At 39.8% G+C, this 21351-nt stretch overlaps 1 protein-coding gene across 1 annotated transcript in view; it reads right to left on the reverse strand.

Moving 5' to 3' along the window:
* The window catches only part of NELL1 (neural EGFL like 1), a gene marked incomplete at both ends in the record, with an annotated part of 300940 nt that overhangs the window by 135067 nt on the left and 144522 nt on the right, over window positions 1–21351 (reverse strand). Inside the window, one exon of the mRNA XM_082000059.1 lies at window positions 15442–15567. Within this exon, the coding sequence (XP_081856185.1) occupies window positions 15442–15567 (126 nt within the window). The remainder of the gene's footprint in view (window positions 1–15441; window positions 15568–21351) is intronic.

Consider the following 21351-nt stretch of genomic DNA (forward strand, 5'->3'; position numbering starts at 1 on the left):
ATATAAAAGAAAAGGTCAGAAGACCTTTCTCTGCACAGAATTATTGTGGTCATAGAGCTGTCAACAAGGAGAAACACAAGCAAGATTCATTAAAGAAATCATTGGGAAAAGTCCTCCATATTAGCAATTTACCTTTTTTTTTTTTAGCATCGTAAAAAAGATGTGCCTTTTTTTTTAATAAGCAACCTCTGTTCAGAAAGTAGCTTGCACTCAACTTAAATCCATTTATAGAAAAAAATACTCTGAAATATTAAAAGACTAAAATAATAATAGCTTGAGATCCAGCTGTTTACAGAGTTAATGCCCTCAATCACTACCTAAACTTGCTTGATTTCTATTCCCATGTAGCACATAGGAGAGACAGAAAGGTTCATCAAAGCAGAATCCAAAACATACGTAGTATGGAGTCCTTCCAGAGATTTGCTGACAATCCACTACCCACATGAACATTTACAAAGGGAAGGAACATAACAGCCTGCAGCAGATCCTTACTACTCTGGCAAGCTCAGACCCAGCTTGACAAGTTTAACTTTTGACTGGAAACGAAACACATGACTGCAGTAGCATCCAGTAGCAACCAGCAGCTCAGCACCTTGCAAAACCTTTCCAATACCTTGAGTGTTCTTAAGTCTTATCCTGACTTTCTGTAAGGCATATTTACATATCAACTTTATTTGTTTAGTATACAAACTGTGAACTGTTAAGAGTTGCAGCATGCTAATGAAGCAGGAATAACAGCTTTTCATTTTGGTAGTGGTTTATCCTTAAAAGATCTGTTGCTGGAAAACCTATGTAACTGGGACAATCTACAGCACAGGACTCAAAATTGGTCTGTTAGTGTCCTTCAAGAGCTGTCTGAATGTACTCAGATGCCAAGCACAATAAGCACTTAACCTTAATGCAGCACTAGTTTCTACAGTTCTCTGCTTTTTGCAAACCTGTTTTAAACTCAACATCTCAAGTTAACTGTGTTAAGAACACTAAGCTTTCCACTGGAACAGAAATTTGGACTATAAAAGCAGTTAACCCATTGAAATAATGCAAGAAAATAATCTTTACAGACTTCAGAAAAAAATATCAGGTAAGGGCTTCATATTTCAAAAGAAGCATGAATCCATTTTGTCAGTGAATTAATTAGCCTCTTTTCTGCAGTGCAAAAACAAAATCCACATAGGGTAATAACTGCTATGGATCCTGACAGGCAGTCTAATTGCACAGATGATTTTTAATAAATCAACAATCTCAGAGCAACAAATCAAAAGCAGCAACAACTTCAGAGACTTCAGAATTCAGCTTGATAGTCGACCTAAATAACCATATGTAGTTTGATTTCTACCAGCTATAAACCCAGCCTCTGGATTTCGTGGATTTGTAGGTAATGTCACTTTTAGCAACCTCAGTGTTGACTGTTACCTGACTGGGTATTTAGCCATGTAACTTTTTTATATGAAGACACATGTAAGGAAAAAAAAAAAACCACCAAAACCCCTCCCTGCTAATTTTCACAACCGAGTTTGTTCCAAGTCAAAAATGCTTATACGACTATTTATTGATAAAACATATGCAAAAGGCTGGGTCCCTGAAAAAGAGGCCTGCATATATTACACAGCAGAATATTTGAGGGCTGTTAAATTCTCCAATCTCATTATAGCTTTTTGTTTCCAAAGTTCCTTTAAAAAAAGTTACATTTCAAATTCTATTAATGCCTTGGATTAAGTCTTTCCAGCTGACTTTTTATACAACTTCTTCAGCTTCTATGCAATAAAGAAGCCTCCTGCTGTCTTTACAAGTATCATCAATAATGTTCAGCTGTGGATACTCAATCACTCAAAACGGGTCATAAGTTTTAGCAATCCAGATGGAACAAGGCTGCTCTGTTGCCCTTAAAACCAGTCCTTTCTGTTTCTTCTGGAAGCATCAACCATGAAAGACAGCATGTGTGTTTATATGTTTCACTCTGCCTTATGCCCTAAGCAAATAATTCTGTAAGATGTGCCATTTCTGTTACTGTCACACATTTTGCATCAGGTAGGAATTGTATTCAACTTTTTTTTTTTTTTTTTTTTTTTTTAGTTTTCACCTGTAACTTCTTTATTTTAATAGTCCCAGTCAGTGGATCAATTCTAACAGCAGCAACAAGAAAAAATGCAAAGGAACCTATATCATCAGGTGCCATATATATCTCACTTGAGCTTGCAACACTTGGACAGAGCAGATCTGCGTACAGAAGAACCACTTGGACTGTGGATTTTGAACCTTCATGGATGAGTAGAATAAACCTAGTTTCCTAAGTGTGAAGTGATCAAAAGATGATAGTAAGTGATTCTAGCATGCCGGGCAGCGAACAGGGAACTGAATATGCTTCTAATATATTTAGTTACCTTTGTTCCTAGAGAGAAAGGATTAACCCCCACACCTAAGACTGAACCCCAAGCTGGATGGAGCCATGGTGGTAATGAAGGACGTGGAGCCTATTGATGTCCACACCACAGTGCCATGTTCCTCAAAAGACACACCCCGGTCTAAGCTCGGATCACAAATGTGATTTTTTCTGGGATTTCATCACAGCCTCAGAAATGTGAAGTTCCCTGCACTGTTGATGAAGATCTGACATACCCCATGAGCCTTCTAACACCGCAGCAGCAGGTACAGAGTGCTGCCGCTCACAGAGTGGGGCTCACGCAGGGCTGCCAGTCAGCACACAGCTACTAGCTCCATGAGGCCGCAGAAAGCCCGCAAGACGTTTCCATTGCAGCACTCTGCATGTGCAAGCTCTTCTTCCCAAAGGCGAAAGAGAACTGATCACAGAATAAGGGCAAGGAGTAAAGGAACCTACATAGAAGAGAAGGATGTACAACAGTAGAGCAAGATTAGATGGAGTCTACGTTCTTGCTTTTCCCCATTCTGTCAAGAAGTGCATCCAGACACTGCAAAGCCAAGCAAGATAACTATTTACCTTTTCTATTCATAAACCACTTATAATTGATGGTTTGGCATAATGCATCGTAGGGTTTGTGGGACACTCAAAAGCATTGTAAAGAGTGAAGTAAAAGGACAGCGCATTTATTTAGGTTTATACTGAGCAGATACTACTAGCACATGCAAAAAAGACAAAAACATTTTATGTTGTGGTGGAATGTGATTACACTTGGAATGCCTTTGCTTTACTGCAAAGCCGCATTTATGGCCTAACTAAAATACAGGATGTTGTTCAGAGCTGTAGAGTTACCAAGGAATCTATCTGAAAGGACACCTCCAAAGATCAGAGAGTTCCTTTGCCCATTTATGGGGGCAATAAATATACACATACTTAGTTTACTGTCGTTTGAAGAAGAATTTGCCATGTCAGATATTCCACAGAATACTACTTTCAACATTTGGGCTATACTGAAAGCAAAAAAATCAACAACCACCAAGCAAGCCAAAAATTAGCACAAAGGACAAATGTTGGCAGATAGTTTAGCATTACAGAAGCTTATATACATTTGTGAAATAGAATCCTCCATTATGAGAAGAACAAAGCAGACTAAACCAAATCCCTAGGACCCTGTGTTGCGTTAAGAGGCAGATGCCCAAAATCAGTGTTAGTAGTCCGGTCGTGCCCAACCCCTTTCGTTGGACTCTCACGGGTCCAGATGCACTACTAACATCACACTACCTGCTCAGCCGGACACCTCCTGAACTCACACGGCCGCACTCAGAGGTAACGGTCGCACTCAGGGACAATACACACACGGCTGAGTCAATCAATAGTGCGATTTATTGAAGCAACAGATACACAGGTTCTTTGGATTGCCGGTGATAAATTCACTGTCTGCAAAGCAAGTGCGCTAAATTGATTACGGTCGGGTTACACACGCGTGGGGTGATGAAACAACTCTAGAGATTCCTAAAATTCCCGCAGATCCACTCGGGATAGCCGAGTGTTCGAATCTTACCCAAAGGCGTCCCAATGGCGGGGAAGAGAGGGTCAGCCCATCGGCAGATCCTAAAGTCAGGAGTGATGGTATCTTCCTTGACATCCAGCTCTTTTCAAACTATTTTATAGTGTTTTACTTTGCAGGTGGAGCTTGAGTGACTCTAGTCATACATACCTTTATCAGGATTGGTTCAAAATTCTCTCGCTTGGCATTTAAAGGTACAGACAGGAAAAATTCAGTGTGCACGCTCATTGAGGAGTGGTCACACCTTGGGAGGTGGGTAACTTTTGAGAGGGGTCTGCGTTTTAGTATTATAATGATATTACAATAAGCAAAGTTCACTCCAAGTACAGCATTTCATCCAAGTTGACAGGTCACTGACCCAGGGTATTGAATGTGCAGCTTATTAATGTACACACTGTGTACCTTTAGATTCCCTTGTTCACAGACCGTGGCCGCAACGTCTCCACTCCGCTCCACCCTCCATGCAATTTCTCCCAGAGTCAGCACACCTGGTTCCCCTGATGTTGCCAACACCTAGGGTTTCCTAGGGAATTGCCATGGTACAGACTCATTGTACACTAGCTACGTTCCACCTGGTCTCAACGCTGTTCTTAGAGGGTAAATTTCCAAATTGCCCCTCAGCGATTACTCCACACCCTGCAAACATGGAAACTTTTCTTCATCATAAAGAAATAGAAAAAAAAAATTTTACTCTTACAGGTCTTAGCCTTTGCTTGGCAGCCCAGTTTTCTGGTCCCTTCCTCGTAACAGGAAAGCTTTCCCCAGAACACCTGATTATCTCAGTCTAGCAGCATGAACTGTATTTATTAAAAATGAACTTTATTTGTAAACTCTGAAAAGAAAAAAAAAATCTTAGAACATAAAAATGGCAATAGATTATTCTAATGGGAGCAAGACTAGGTCATTCATTTGTCTATCTCTGTCAATGAAGAATAAGAGTTATTTCTGCGAGGGTCAGAAAAATCCCCAGTTTGAGCAGTTATTACATGCAATCATGTAACTAAATAGGGAGTTTCATACTAGGAGGCAAGAAGCCTACAGTAGAAAGCATGAAAATATTAACTACAAAGCGATAGATCAAAGCACCTCTCTTTCTCCCCTTCCCTGCACTATTCCCAAAGGCTCTATTTCTTAAGGACCAAGCAAGTCTGCTTGCCGGTGGCAGCTCCTCTACACCCTTCAAAATTAGTTCATAAACACTTCAGAAAGACAACACTACCTGATTTATGGTTATTCACTGTTTACAAATCCAGAAATAAATTTAGGATAGCTAGGTTAACAGACATACTAGCACGCACCTGCAAATATTACCCATTTATATTCTTGTTCATAGACAGAACATAAAGGTCCTCCAAAACCAGAATGAGATCACCCAAAGGGACAAACCAGAGTGCACACCTTCAGAGCAACAGAATCTCTGCCCCGTCCCCCACCCCCTAGCGCATACATTTCTGCTGAAAAAAACATTTTTTTTAAGTTATCTGGGAAGCTGCAGAACCAGCAAAGCAAGAGCTGGACAATCTACAATGCACGTCAAAAGAGGGCTTACAAAAAACCCCAGCTACTTCAAACAAATAACAAAGCCCATCACTGAACCAGGGTCCTAAGGTCTTTTCAGTACCTAAGATTGCTCAGGAGGTGATTCTTTGATCACTTTTATACAGTAATTGATACTCAAGAATCAATGGTTGTTAATAAAATATTAGCTTCCTCTCAATCGATATGCACACTTATATGAAATATTTAGTACAGGTTTAAAAATGAGATCACAGCAATGAAAGAAATATTAATATATTATTTCCTCATGTATAAAACACACCTTTAGATTGAAAAAGGAAAAGCCAAGGACTGCAAAAGCCTTTGTCATACGTATTTCTCACTGTCAGACATAAGCACCATGAACTTCATGGAAAATCTTCTGTTGAGCTTAACAAGCTTTATAAAATTCCTTTGTTTCAGAAATAAAAGACTTACTCCGGAAATCTTAAATGCGAGCAGCAAATACAAAGATACAACAGCAGAGCAGCGAGTGCTGCACGTTTCACAGATACGCCAGTTGTTCCTTGGCAGACTAGTGTCACCCACCACGACACACTGCCTTTCAGGAAGAAATCCCCAAGTTACACACTTGTCAAATCCAAGTTAGTATACTGCAAGTTCCTGGCCTTTCTTAGAGTTCCAGCGATTGCATCCCTGATCATTTCCACCATTCCTTAAATTGAAGTGGTAGGAAGTTGGCACTCCAATGTTCCAATGCAAATGGGCTCCTCTTCCTCTGCAAGGGATTTCTTGGGAAGAAATGCATACGTATGTGCCGTACGCTGTACAGGTTTTGGTCACAGCAGACTCCAGATGCTACACGCTGTGAGATATACACATGCATACTGGAGAAGCATTTGAGCCTTTTTTCCTAGTATTTTCCAACATGAATGTGCTCATTATTACTGAGAACAGACAAGCCATATAACCCATCCAAACACCAAAAGCAAACACTATAGAGAGTCTGTATCTGGCCATTAGTCATCCATCCGACATTTCTTCTTGTCTAGCTGAACAATGTGTTTGGACAGAAAAAGAGGCTATAGCAGGGAAAATAGAGAATTCCTATACAGCACGGCCAGCACTGTGCCTGGCTAACCAGGCTTTGGCAGCAGACAGAAACACAATCCAGGACTCTTAGAATCAATATGAGAGGTTTAGGCCGTCTGTCTCACTTGCCGACCCCACACACACTGCACCTCTTACCTGGGATCATTCTTCAGAGCATCTTCCTTGATGCCCAACAATCTTGCAGCTGAACGCAAAAAAAAAAAAAAAAAGATACCAGAAGTTTGGGGACACGGGCCCAAAATTTTCTGAAGGGAAAACTTCAAGTTCTGACAAAAACCCCCTTAGGATATTTTCGTGCTGTTCAGCCATAAACCTAAAAATAGGCTTTTAGGTTACAGATGAGAAGAATAAAGCAAATTCATGAAAAGAGATTTTAAATATTAAGAAGGTCTGCAAATAGAAAGGTCAAAGCATTCTCCGTGTTCACTGAGAATATGACAAGAGGTGATAGGCTTAGATTGTGGCAAGGGAGATTTAAGGTAACCATTAAGCAAACCTTTCTAAATAGCTGAGTAAGTACTGCGGGGGAACACACAAAAAGAGTATTAAGGAATTTCCCTCACTGAAGTTGTTTGGGGTTTTTTTTTAAGAACAGATAAACCAAAAGATTTTTCAGGGTCCATGAATCCTGCCTTTAGGAGGAGTGGTGAACCAGATGCCCTTCTCTATGGTTCAGTTACTTCTATGATTTAGTAGGAGAGTTCAGTTCTGCATCTGAAGAACAAAGAGTTTGTTACAAATGGTTCCCAGAAACAGAATGCAGCATGGGGTAATTTTTTTGCTTGTTTGGACAGAGAAGGCGACAAACCCTGGCTGTTAGAGCTCCAAAAAGATCAGAACTTGATTAAATAAGCTCTTTCCCAACAGCAAGTTACACTCCTGAAGGCATTAACACTTACTGTGGAAGCAGATGACTAAAACATGAGAGCTTTTTGCTTCCGGCCACCAACATCAATCCGGCAGCTGCTGCATGTTTTCAAGATAGCATGTTCCCACTAAGAAATTAGTGTGGTGGCTCTCATTCCATCTCTCCCCTCACGGACTGTTCGTAGTAATTGCTAGGTTTAGGAAAGAGATCAAGAATTCATGGGCCATAGAAAGGGATTTAGCCCTATTGTATCACAGAGAAATCCTGCCACAAGAGAACTCAGGAAAAAGGTGACCAGGTGACATGGTAAGGTTTGCCCTTGCTTGTTCTTTAGATAGAAAGCTTCATTCGTGGGTCTTGAATGAGTATTAAATCAATATTATTATTTTTAAGCATAAGCTTAATGCTTAAATTGTTAAGCATGAACATGCATATGCAAAACAATTTGAAATACTAAATTTTTGTGATAGCATATACACCAGCACAAAAAGCTGCAGCTAAGAAATCATGTAAAAAAGCTAATTATGCCTAAGTCAAGAAATACAACTATCAGCATGATTTGCGGTCAGCTGTTTAATTAATTTTAGTATTAATAAAGTTACAGAAAATCAATGTGTCAAAAGGACTTGAAAGGATTACCAACTGCTCTGGACAAATTAGCAACATTTCCATGCCCAGAGCACAGGAAAGCACAAAGATGTTTAATTAAACTATTTACCAGTGAGGAATTTAAATCACTATAAATATTACATTTTTAGTATCTTTTTTCCTCAGATTGAAAGCACTTAGGAGCAAATAATATGCAATTTCCCAACGGCATTTTTCAAAGGAAGGAATGTAAAAAATGTTGCAGTTAAATCCAGTAAATGAAGGTGAAGTCAGGAACAAAAGAATGTAACATGGCATTTAGAATTAGAGGACTGGGGAATAATTCAACTCCAAAGTAACACAGGATGTTACAAAACTGCACGGAAAGAGGAAGGAGAAGATTTATAACATGAAGGTCACGTGGTTACTCAGGGCCCACGCACACTGTGCTTCAATGAACTGCTATTGTTTCTCGTGAAAATATCAATACCTATAAAAACAAACCGCACTGTTCCCTGAATCCTTGTTGGTGTAAGTCTGTGTTTTTCCCATGTTTACTTTTTCTGACTGTTTACTAGACTCCCCAGTGCTGCCGCTGTCTCAGCATGAATTTGTGCAAGATGCTCCACTTCTCTGTGCCTCAGCTTCCCCTTTTCCAAACCAGCAATTAAGTACTTATCAGCCTTCTAGGGATGCATTGAGAAGCTACCTTATCCATGTCCGTGCAGCATTCTCTGACAATACAAAAGAAGCATCCTTTTTAGTATTATTACAAACAGAGCTTCCCGATGGCAAGAGTACACTAGTTGTCTCTCTATGGAACTTACATAAAGCCAAAATGAATGCAATCGAAAGCTTTCTATAGAGTTAATGGGCTTTGAGTCAAGACCAGTGTATCAGTCATCTGATGTGGAGTTGCTCTGTTTTTGTTTTGCTGGATTGACTCAATACTCTTCTGGTCTTCTGTTGACTTGTCCTGCAGAGCAAAGAAATGCTCTCTGATGCAGGCAATACCCACTGGTGCACAGATTACCTGCTGCTAAACTTGGCCAACAGCCCACGGAGGGACCTGAAACATGTTTCTGCATTTCAAGGCACCTGGAACTAAATAACATTTCCCTTCACAGGTCTGGACACAGAGATGCTGTTAACTGCAGTTCAAACAAAACAGTACTACTTAACACTAGGAGCTAAGTCCTGTCCTGCCTTTTAGCCCCTGACACATCTCAGGAATCTGAGATCTCAGGAAAGGAGAGACCAGCGTAAGAGTATTTTGTGCCTGCTGAGTTAATACAATCATAACGTTGTCCATTCAGATTTGCTTAAGACCAAGTTCCAAACGCATTTGGAAATGCCCGAGCATTGCCCTGAAGATACAGTGCAGTGAGAAGACAAGCACACAAATCAAGATGCAGCTCACAGAAGGACAACGGGCTGTCCTCAGCGCGTGGAGGACGGAGTAGACTCCGAAGCAGGGAATGCCTCAGAGAAGCGTGTATCAATGTATTAGTGCCAAGTAAAATCAGGAGGGTCCACATCTGCCTGGGGTCCTTCTCCCCAGTCATAACCATTGTGCTGAACGTCTGCTACCTAATCACATAACTATGACCCCAACCCAACCAATATTTTCATAATATTTCTTTCAAAATTACATAGTGCTAGGCAAGATACTCACTAATGATATCCTTTAGAACAGCAGGATCTAAAGAGGGCTCTTCCCCAAAACATACCTGAAAACTATCCCACCACAGACCTAACTTCACTGCTTACCGACCCCGACTTGGGTTTTCAGCCAGCAGACACGTCTATCAATGGACCAACTCCAGGTCATCATGTGAACAGTGGTAACATTTGTTTACTGACCTCTGTGAACATCCAAGACCCTGCACAGTACTTTGAAAGTTCAAGTGCCACACCAAAAATATTAATGCTGCTTTCCTGAATGCTAATTTAGTTCACTGAAAAGGAAAAGAGGGAAAAGAAGGTCAGTAGATTAGATTGCAGAAATAGCACTGTCTTTCAAAGAGTGACTGTATTATCAATTGGCTGCCTAAAAGCTTCTATTCAGGTCTTTTTCAAACACATTTGGTGGTTGTGGATGAGAGGCCAGTAATTCGCCCTTCGAGGTTGCCACTTCACCACTGTGAAACTTGTGGCATTATTAGTATTATTACGGAGTCAACTACACCGTCTTGAACCTGGCAGGTAAACTCCAGCAATAAAAATCTAAAGGCATCAATTTCAGTGATAACAAACAATTTGAACAACATTTGTTCTAACCATAGCAGGAAATTTCTGCAGTTGAGTTGCCTTTCACAGATAGGGGAGGGGAAAAAGGGAAAAGCAGGAGAAGGAGGCTGCTGGTTTTGTCCCTTGAAATTGAGATTTCTCAGAACTCTATGTTTTTCTATGCTTTAGGCACAACTTTTGCAATAACATGCTGCAGAGGGTCTTGTTCTGAAAAGTGCATTAGATTCAAAACTGAATGCTACTCCAGATACCGCACAGGATAAAAGTGAAGGGGCTTATGGGATAACCTGTTAAAATCATTAGTTTTTCTTACTTCCTCTTCTCTACCTATACTGTAAATCAAATTAATATATAAACTACAGACTAACATTTAAATTTTAAGACTTCTTCTAACCAATAAATTTCTATATAACATCAATTTTTCCATGGAATTAAAATACTGAATGATGTATTTCGCAAAAGGGCCAGGAGTAATACATGCAAATAGAGGAATAAAAATCTCTTGGCACTCTCATTTGTAAATGTCTTTTTCAAGTTTTAGTGCATAATTAGTGAATATTTGGAGGAAATAAAAAAAAAAAAAAAGCCAAAAGAGAGCATCCAAGCCCAGTCGTAGCTACACAAAATGAGACAATTTATTCTTTGAATGACTGCAAAATTTTGGGAAGTTTCAGTGTCTCATGCAGCCCCAAGGAAAAAATTGCAAAATGAGGGTATATATTTTTAAGTGGTTATCATAGACGTTCAAGGCCAGGCATCTTTATCATGATTATTGTGATTGTCCTCACAGAAAATGCCAGTACCATGCAAAAACAGATGAGACCCACTTGCACTGTTACCTAGTCATATCAGCATCATATATCTCATTATTACAGATTACTTATAGCTTATTAAGATGAAAGTGCATTTCTTTACTTAATTGAATGGTGGTTTGACATAGAAACTATATACTGTAGTTTCAAACTAGAGAAAATCAGACATATATACGCATTTTCAAAATCATACCAGAGATCAGATGCAGCCCATCAAAAATAAAATTATGGGATTAGTATTATGTAATTTATAATGCTTCAAGAAGCATGAAACTAAATAATGCACTTTTGACACAAACTCCTAAACCGGGATGTTAGAAGAAAGCAACCCAAGGAAACTTATTTTTCAACAAGCAAGCAGGGTAAAAACCTGTGGAAGTCAATAAAATGCTTTAAATCAGTAGACTTCAGTAAATGAGAGCATCGAGAGCATCTGGAGCAGCAAATCTTGCTGCCATTTTCAGAATGGGCAAGACTGCGATTTACCTGAGAACAGATAAACAACCTGTCAGTGTCACAGGAAGAGGCTGAAAGAAGCTTCCTACTCAAGGGTAACTTTTCTTAATAAAACTGTCTTTCACTCAACAACTTAATTAACATTCAGAGCTCAAAGCTCTAGGAATAGGTGAGCGGAAAAACACTAATGTACCTTTCTTGGTGAAGGTAGGTTAAAGTTATTGCTACGTTGACAAACCTGTCGCAAACCACCATGGGATGAACCCTCAACACACCAGGTCTCTTCTTATGTAAGACTGAACATTGATTACGTATTAAAATAGCCACTACTTAATTTTAAATCACAGTTCAGAATTTAATATAATTGTAGGCTTCATACAGAATATTATTTTAGTCACTCTGTTTCTGTCACTGCATTTTCTATGCTATCAGCACAGCTTCCAGCACAGCAGCTTCTTACTGATAACCACAGGAAGTTCCTACTCCACCGTTCTCACAATCAGAAATGAGAAATATCACTCAAAAATTGTTTGTGGAAAAAAAGTTTCATCAACACCAAAACAGTACAAATTAGTTTAATTTCAGCAAGATGCAGAGTTATAAGCAAACACACTGGAAGCCACATATTCAAAATTCAGCAATATCCAAATTAATTTAATTTTGCTCAATTCACATTTGACCTAGCATTTCAGTATTCACTTAATTTCTTTTGATAAAGATAAAACCCTAAATATAAAAATTGAAATATTTCATTCAGCTCAAAATTTTTTTCTGACTTACAGCTTCCACAGATCACTGCTCTCCACCTTTTGAAAGCCGCCAGAGCACAGGGGCCAGCCACCAAGGCCACCAAGGCCACCAAGCACAGGCTGGCCCAGCAACACACAAATTTGCTCCACAGCAGATGACGACTTTGTACCTCAAAGAATTAGACTCAGACTTCCCACTCTATGGAATAACTTTGCTTTTAGGTCAAAGGTGTATATAATACATACAATGCTGTGCCCGTGCCTTAAGCACTTACATTTGAAACTTGTTAACCCTTATCTTGAACCCATTAGAGCCTGACCTCACATAGACAAAATTCAGCTGCAATCAGAACGCCAACCCATCGCAGGCTTTCAGATTTGTCCCCAAATTCACGGTTCAATAACAAGGTAATTTCTCATTTATTTTGTTTGAATAAAGAGGAATAAATTCAAAAAACTGAGTAATAGCTACAAGCTATTTTGCTTGTGTCTGCTGTACATTGCTGCCAGCATGAGGGGGAACTAGTTAAGTATTTGCTGTCTGATTATTTTTTATTATTATTGTGGGTTTTTTTTTTAAGATTCATGAGAGGAAAAGTCCGTATAAACATAATGCAAGATACAAAAACAGGACTAGTGCTTCTATGGCACAGCACTTACTTTAAATACCTTTATTATTATAACATGCAATTATTTCTAGAAACAACAGGCAATGAACCAAGTTTTTCCTCATATCACATACTTTCTGTGCTTTTTAACTGTGATGTCAAAAAAAGAAGTCATTTTAGCAAGATAATAAACCTGCAAGAAATACTTATCTCATTCTATTACTTCATTCTTATACCAGTTATGGATTTTTTGTGTGTGTGCACTTCAAATGAATGTTCACCCATTACTGTCGAGCAACTCGCCTTACTACTTCACACTTTTTCTGTAAATCACAAATACCTTGCTTTCTAAACCCTTTGCATGCCTAATGATAGTGCCCTGCTGGAAGGAAAGGAACATTAAGAAATTAGTAGTGCATCTAAGAAAAAAAAGTGTCAGGTTATCAAAAACACTTTCCCCATCACTGTGAAGGCTGCTACCTCACACAGGACATTTAGAACAAAATTTAAGGTCTGAAACTTTTATGACATGGCAGATTGAGTTTTTCCTGATCTTTTACAAAAGCTTACGCAAAAGACACAGATTTGATAGAAAAAATGACTCTTTGAGCAAAATAAAAATCAGTTTCCTGACAGCTATTTAGTATCAGCCTCTCTCAAGAGGTGGGTAGGACTTTGCTACAGTTTTTATAAACTCCATAATGTTAGCTACAAGACATGCTGTCATCATGAAAGTCGACATTTCCTATAACTTTCCCTAAGGATAACATGTGCATCACAACATAATTTTTCTAGGCTCGAAAACACTCTCATATTGAATACTCCTGTGCCATCTTTGCACTTAAGAAAATAGCTCACCCAACACAATTCTAAACATGGTGTCGTGTCAAGCTGACTTATTTTCATTTCAATAAATCTGCCTGATATTTCCCTCCTGTGCCAGACAGGTGCACCGTCAAAATAACCCGGAGACCAGCCTTTCTCGAGGGTTGTGACTGAAGGATGTCATCCAGTTAGGTATAGTTGGATCAAGCGTTTCAGCAGCTTCTGACATGTTTCCCAGAGACTGCCAGGGAAGTTTCCTTAAAAACCTCTACATGGACATGAGACCTACCTACTTTCTGTTATGAATTTTAGCACTCATTTTGCTGACAGGTATTGAAAGAGAATCACTGGATTTACTGTCTAGCGCTGTTGCACTTGTTCTCTTTTCCAAAACACGTGTCATATTCCTGGATACATTAATTTTCAGCATTAATAATCATAGAATCATAGAATCTTTGGGTTGGAAGGGACCTTTAAAGGTCAATAAGGAACCTTTTTAGGATTTTTTAGGAACCAATCCAACCAGGACTGAGGAAACAATTTTAAGGAACCCTCCTTAAGGAGGAAAACATCAGACAGATTTATTGAAATGGAAATAAGTCAGCTTGACAAGTTACCTTGTTTAGAATTGTCTTGGGTGAGCTATTTTCTCAAAGTCCAACCCCCCTGCCATGAGCAGGGACATCTGCAACTAGATCAGGTTGCTCAGAGCCTCATCCAACCTCACCTGGAATGTTGCCAGGGATGTGGCATCTACCATGTCTCTGGGCAACATGGGCCAGTGGTTCACCACCCTCGCTATGAAAAATATCTTCCTTCTATCTAGTCTGAATTTACCCTCTTTTAGTTTAAAACTGTCATCCCTTGTCCTATCACTACAGGCCCTGCTAAAAAGTCCGTCTCCATCTTTCCTATAGGCCCCTTTAAGCACTGTCAGGCTGCAAATAAGGTCTCCCCGGAGCCTTCTCTGCTCCAGGATGAACCTCCCCAACTCTCTCAGCCTGTCCTCACAGCAGAGCTATTCCAGCCCCCAGAGCATTGCTGTGGCCTCCTCTGGCCCCACTCCAACAGGTCCATGTCTTTCCTGTGCCAAGGGCTCCAGAGCTGGACACAGGACTCCAGGTGGGGTCTCAGCAGAGCGGAGTAGAGGGGCAGAATCCCCTCCCTGGCCCTGCTGGCCACGCTGCTTTGGATGCAGCCCAGGATATGGTTGGCCTTCTGGGCTACGAGCACACATTGATGGCTCATGTCCAGCTTTTCAATTTCCGAACCATTTAACAATTTATTTTGAGAACTTTATACATTTTCAGTTTTCAGCTCTGTCCAGAAAGCTTCTCCTCCTGGATAATTTCTCATGTTTGAATCCACTGACCAGTTTCAAACCAAAGGTAATAAAACAGTATTTCCTGTCACTACACATGCGATCTGATCTCAGCCTTTGCGCCTCGCACACAAGCCAGCCGTGAGACATGACAGGACCATGTCCTGGCTGACAACAGCACTCAGTGTGTGCACCACAGGGCTTTCTGAGCCAATCTTCCAAGTTAATCCCAAAGGGTCCACGCATAAGAAAGGTACCTCATTTACCTATCTCGCCTGTGCCTAAATTTTATGCCAGCAGATGGCCAGGTAGTATGTGGCATTTGGTATGGTGCAAGGGCTAATCAGAAGCTAAGCAATCCACGCAACACAAAGTATAACGCTACTGTTGCTGTATACATAAGAGCTCACCTGTACAGGAGAAATCATCCACACGGACATATCCCATGACACAGTCACAACGATAGGATCCAGGCAAGTTAACACAGACAGTATTGGCATGACAATAATGCATCTTGGCAGCACACTCATCAATATCTGCAGGGAAGAAGAACCAAGGAAAGCTACAGTCAGGCTTAGTGAAATGAGTAACGTGACACAATATTAGAATAAGAGAAAATAATTTCCATCTACAACTCCAAAGGCAATCTGGTTTAACTCTAGCATTGAAGAAGGTGGCAAATTTAGTAGAAAAGTATTCCTTAAAATAGAGCTACAACTCCTGTGTCATAGTAATGGGTTCCTACCACTGTTTTTCACGAAATCCTAAAATTTTTTAATTCTGCAAAAGTAACACATACATTTCGGCTTTTGCCTACATCAATGTTAAAAGACAAAAACTGATGCAGATTTTTCAAACACATAAAAAAGCATCAGAAGTATGCAACACTGAAAATCTCTCATTGGTAAACTAAAGCATGAATGCATAGTAACTCATGAGTAAAGCATGATATCAGTTGCAGTGCTGCACAGATATGGCACGGCAACGTTTGTCAGGGCAACGTAGCAGATCCAACCACAAAGCTGATCAGCAAGTATTGCAGCCCTCCAGACTCACCCACGTGCTCCGACAGCACCCTGTCCCTGAAACACGCTTCTGCTGCCAGAGTTACGGAATAGCGCGCTCTGCCACTTCCACGTCCCGCACAAGCAGAAGATTGAGCCAGTCACCTAAGCCCATTTTAACCCTGCTTTACATCATCCCAACAGAAAAAAAAGGGAGTGGTTGCAACTTGACCCCACACTTCTCTTTGCTTGATCAAGTTCTACTGCTGCTGCAAATCCAAAATTCAAGACTGTTTTCACAATAGTGAATCAAACCTATCATCTACTTGCCTGTCTAAATATCCCAAAGCTCTGTGATATTGTAAACTGTAAAATCTTCCCTCTTCCTTCCCCACAAAACCAGATTATTATACTGAAGAATCCTCTTTATTTTTTTCCTCAGCAGGATAGATTTTCCGCTTAGTAGCACAAATTTTACATAAAGTAATTCATGGTTTTCAAAAGATTAATTCTAGTATTACATATGTCCACACAAAGAAAGATGACTCAGACTCATTTTTCTCCACTATTACTTTCTCCTTGTTATTGATTGCTTACACTCAAGAAAAGTATTAATTAACAACACAGCTGAAGAACCTCCTCAGCTGGTGGGGTACAGATGAGTTGGTCACCCCACAGTGTGGTCTCCTACCACATCCCCCCCCACAGCTATTTATCAAACATTTATAAATTTATACATGTTCCTTCTGTAGAGACCAAGCTACAGTCTCCCTTCTCTCTTACCAGACGGTGCTTATGGAGACACAATGGAAGTGCTACAAGGGGTCAGTACCATAACATCACGATTTAACCCCAGAACATGGGAGGGTGTTAATTGTGCACATATTGTTCTTGGTTGCCTAAATTCGGGTATCCTGTTTAACCTCTCTAAACCAAAGTAGCTGCAGCTGAGATACATCCGCATTTTCCAGTCTCTGAAAATGAAACACATGCCAGCTATAGTCACACTTTCTATACGACAGACATCTGTCCAAGAGGAACAACTAGCTAAATCACTTTGTGTTGGCCACCAAACAGCTGTCAGTTGGCAGTGATTTCTGACTGCTGCCAACTTGGACTGAATTAGAAATGATGGCCTGGAGGCAAAAGACTCTGTAAACCGCTGCAAACACCTTGAACTATCTCATTCCCCCATTTCTGTTGTTTCTGTTGCAGCGCCACTTGATGAAATGAATTTTAAAAAGTCAGGAGCATCAATATATGGAAGATAAAAGCCAAGAAAAATCCTCCCACATGTCTTGTTATCACACCACTGAGTGCTACAGCCACTTGGGAAACACTCAGGTGTTGACGTGTGTTCACACTGTTCTGCTTGCAGCCTCTTTTTAATAGGCTTTTGGAGCATAGCTTTGAGGAGTTTTGTTCTTGCATATCTAATAATTTTCTAGCATAAAAGGGAAAAGAATGAAAAGATGTCTGAAAAGAAAGCAAGAATGTCAAAACAGCAACCAATTCACCTGAAAATTAACCTCATGCGCTACCTTCTATCTCCAGCTGCGTCACTGAATTCACTGGACAAGACTCCTCTTTCTTCCATCAAAGGGAAGCAAGAGGATTAAAAGTCTCAAAGGTGAAGCAATTTGAACTTCTGTTCATTGCAAGCAAGGCCTACATTACTGTAACACAAAATAGGAGAAAATACACAGCGATAAAAAGATAATTCACAACCTATATGAAAATACTGCTGTGGAAGAATTTCTGAAAAGGAGACCAAGGACTTCAAGTGATGACTTGACTATAAATAGGGGCATTGAGAACAACTGACACTGGGTTGCTGCAGGAGTCCTTGAGTTCAGGAGACTGGGCCTAAAAAAGGAAGCAGAAGGAACAAAAGAGCCCTCTCTTCAAACTTTGCTCATTTATTTAACACCCTTCTCAGTGTTTCTTGGTGCATTTTCCATAAAACCTTTCAGTATTTCACATTTTCTTTTACCTTTGCAGTGTTAGCCTTCTACTAATACGTGCATTTCCTTTACAGAGAATAATACTGAGAGGTCAAAACTGGAAATAGTATTTTCTTATTAAAGCCTGTAGGGCAATGCTAAAGCTGTTGTTCTGGACAACAATTCTACAAATTCTTGTAAAAGGTTAGGTATTCATCACAAAAAGCTTTGGGTTTTTACTTAATATTGTTAGAGTAAAATCCATAAAGCACACAGTGGTATAGATCAGCTCAGTTGTAATGGAACTCAAATTGTGATTCATGTGTATAGATTGCTTGTCGCATTTGAAATATTAGAACTCATCTTCTAGTGGTCTTTTGAGGTGATAAAAATACATGATTTATGTTTCTCTCTAGACTGGTGAAGTAGTTTGTTTTTCTTTTAAAAAGGTGTACTTATGGTCTTTAAAATGAGACTTGACACAGCATAATGATCATTCACATATCACCAATTTCCATCTACATAAGCTAGCTCTTTGCAACAACAAAGACATTTGGGCTTCAGCTTTTCAGTAAGGACCATTACATTACCGAGTGGGTTGGTTTGGCGAGCGAGTGCTATTCTACTGGGTTCAAGTGTTTCCTTAATAGTTACCGAAATAGGGTTCATTGCCTATAGCTAATCAGTTATCAGTATTACCTCATACGGTTCTAAAGATTGTTCATGAGCTTACAGGGAAATACACACATACTATCTTCTGTTATTTGTGTCATTGCACTCAGCAATGCTATGAGTACACTGAGAAAAAACACAAGAAATGTATCTCACTGGAGCTACCTGCTTCGCACCTGACATGCTGTTTGCCACACAGCAGACACCCATCTCTCTCATACCAACCAACCGAGCAAAACAAGATGGGATGGAAAGACAATACAAATGGTGTACAACCCGTGGCCAGTGAAAGAGGTTTTCCCGTCTGCAAACGTACTTTACAAACTTTACAAACCAACACTTAACTCTTTTCATGCCCCACTTGGAATCCTGTTGTTAAATAATTCAAATATTTAAGCATGACAATGAGACACCAAATTTCTAGAGCATCTTTTTACAGTTTGTGCCCTCCAACAAATGTCATATCAAATCAAATTAATCTCTGCTGTAAAGAGAGCATAGTTCCTGTTGAGGATGGGAGTTTCGTCCATTCACTCACAGGGTGAATTTTTAGTCTCTTCATGTTATGATTTTTTGCCTTAAAAAATGAAAATAAAAAATAGAGCTTTTTATAAACTGAGTCTCCAATAATCTTGTTTTAAAACTGTTGGTCCTGTAATAACCACAAGTGAACAATCTTAAAAGAAAGCACTCTCTGGAATTGCAGACCGCTGCTTCCACGCTTTTAATAGCAATCCGTTTGGACTTTAGCAGTATCATCACCTGCTGTTTGCGGCTTCATAGTTTAACTACTGGAAGACGATAACATTCAAATCAAAACAAAATGAAACAAACTATGAAGTGTTCCAGAGCACCAACAGATGATGTATATGGAAATCTGCTAAGTATCAGAATCAATTACTCCATTTGCAGCCATTTCCCAATTACTCGCTGTCTGGCTGGGGAGCATATTTTCCCAAGCTTATTTCTAACTTTCAAGCACTCTGTAAGGAAGCAAAGACAGAAAATCAAACACACGGGAAAAAAAGGACAGCTTTGCAGAAGGCTCCGATCTCTAATTCATGACTCCCGACCAGAAAACCTTGGGGGGGGTGGTGTTTAGGTTTTTAGACCAAAACCTGGTTTAAATAATCTGAACTTTTAAAAATGTAAAACCAACCTGTGTTGTTATTTAAATAATAGCAAATCTTAAATTATGTTCACAAGCTGAAGGAATCATATAAACAAAGTTTCCAAAACAGTGGAGCACAACAGTGGTAGTACATAAGAAAAGTCCTAAAATTTCAGTCACCCTATGCTTATGCGAAAACCAACGCATGCTATTTTCAGTCCACTGACTTAGCAGCTCCTTGTTCATTATATTTACTTTTTGTTCTCCAAATTCTCCCTGATTGTGTCCTCTCCTGCTCTTATCTCCTTTCCACTACCAGACTCGCTTGACTTCAGTCTGCTCGCCTTTTTCTTTTCTCCCCCCTCCCACTGTCTGTCACCTTTCCCTTATGTCTAACATACCCCAGACCCGTTTTTTTACCTTTAGCACAGGCTTGGTTTCTCAAATTATGCAATACAACCCTCAGGGAGTCATAAAGCGCTAGACAACAGCTGTCAGCGGTTCTCTATGCACTGGCAGCAGCTCAGCTTCCCCCGGTTGTCTGAGTAGGAAAAGACTAATTATTGGCTGCAAATGTTTAAGCTAGCCTTAAAAGTATTTACCAACTTGGACTCCTGGAAAGCAATTCATCTCCTCCAAGGTAGGACAGCAGTGCAAAGACAGGTGACCCTGGACATTGCTCTGACTTGGAGGGACAGAGCTGCTGCCCAGTCAGTGGCAAGGGAACAACTCAAACAGCCAAAGGAAAACTTACCTTTCAGTAAAGGCTGAGAAACATTACCCTAACGTCATTAAGTAACTAACTAGCTAAAAATGCCTTCATAAATTAGGGCTAGCATAGCATCACCAGGAAATCTATAAGCAAGAAAATAACTATCGATATAATAACATCAGGAAGTACTATCACTTTGACTTTTAGAGCATCACTAAAATGGTGCAGCCTCTTCCTCTGGGCACAGCATAGAAGTGCTTTACATCGATATACCTCCTTCACGATCAGGACAAGGGTACCAATATTCCAAACCTGCTTTCTATCAATTTAACTAGGGAAGACAACTGTATAACTATCAGGTTAAACAAACAAACAAATAAATAAATACTTAAAAGGACACACTTACATGCAAATTACACTTGAACAGTCATACTTTCCAGTGTAGACCAGCCCTGAACTAGTGGAACATTCCTGAGAAGCACAAAAGAAAATTCAAGTGAAGTTACCTTCCTCCTCTTCACTTCAATACCATTAAGCTTAAATTCTTTTACCAGTCACTCTCCATAAAGCAACTGGTCATTCTCAAATGAAGATCACAACCTTAGCACTCCTTTGCTACCTATTTCTGGGGTACATTAGTAAACAGACCACCCAGCACTTATACAGGAAGGTGGTTGCTTCCTAACATCTGCTCTGGTGATAGTCAGCCTTAGACATTCAAATATTGCCTAGGCACAAGATGAGCTCCTCTTCTCCGCCCTTGTTAATGCTTACAATAATACTGAAATTTTTAGTCTCTTTATGTTACCATTTTTTGCCTTAAAAAAGGAAAATAAAAAAATAGAGCTTTTTATAACCTGAGTCTCCAATAATCTGAC

The sequence above is a fragment of the Phaethon aethereus genome (assembly GCF_964289735.1).
Source record: "Phaethon aethereus genome assembly, chromosome: 5".
In the NCBI taxonomy this organism is placed as follows: domain Eukaryota; kingdom Metazoa; phylum Chordata; class Aves; order Phaethontiformes; family Phaethontidae; genus Phaethon; species Phaethon aethereus.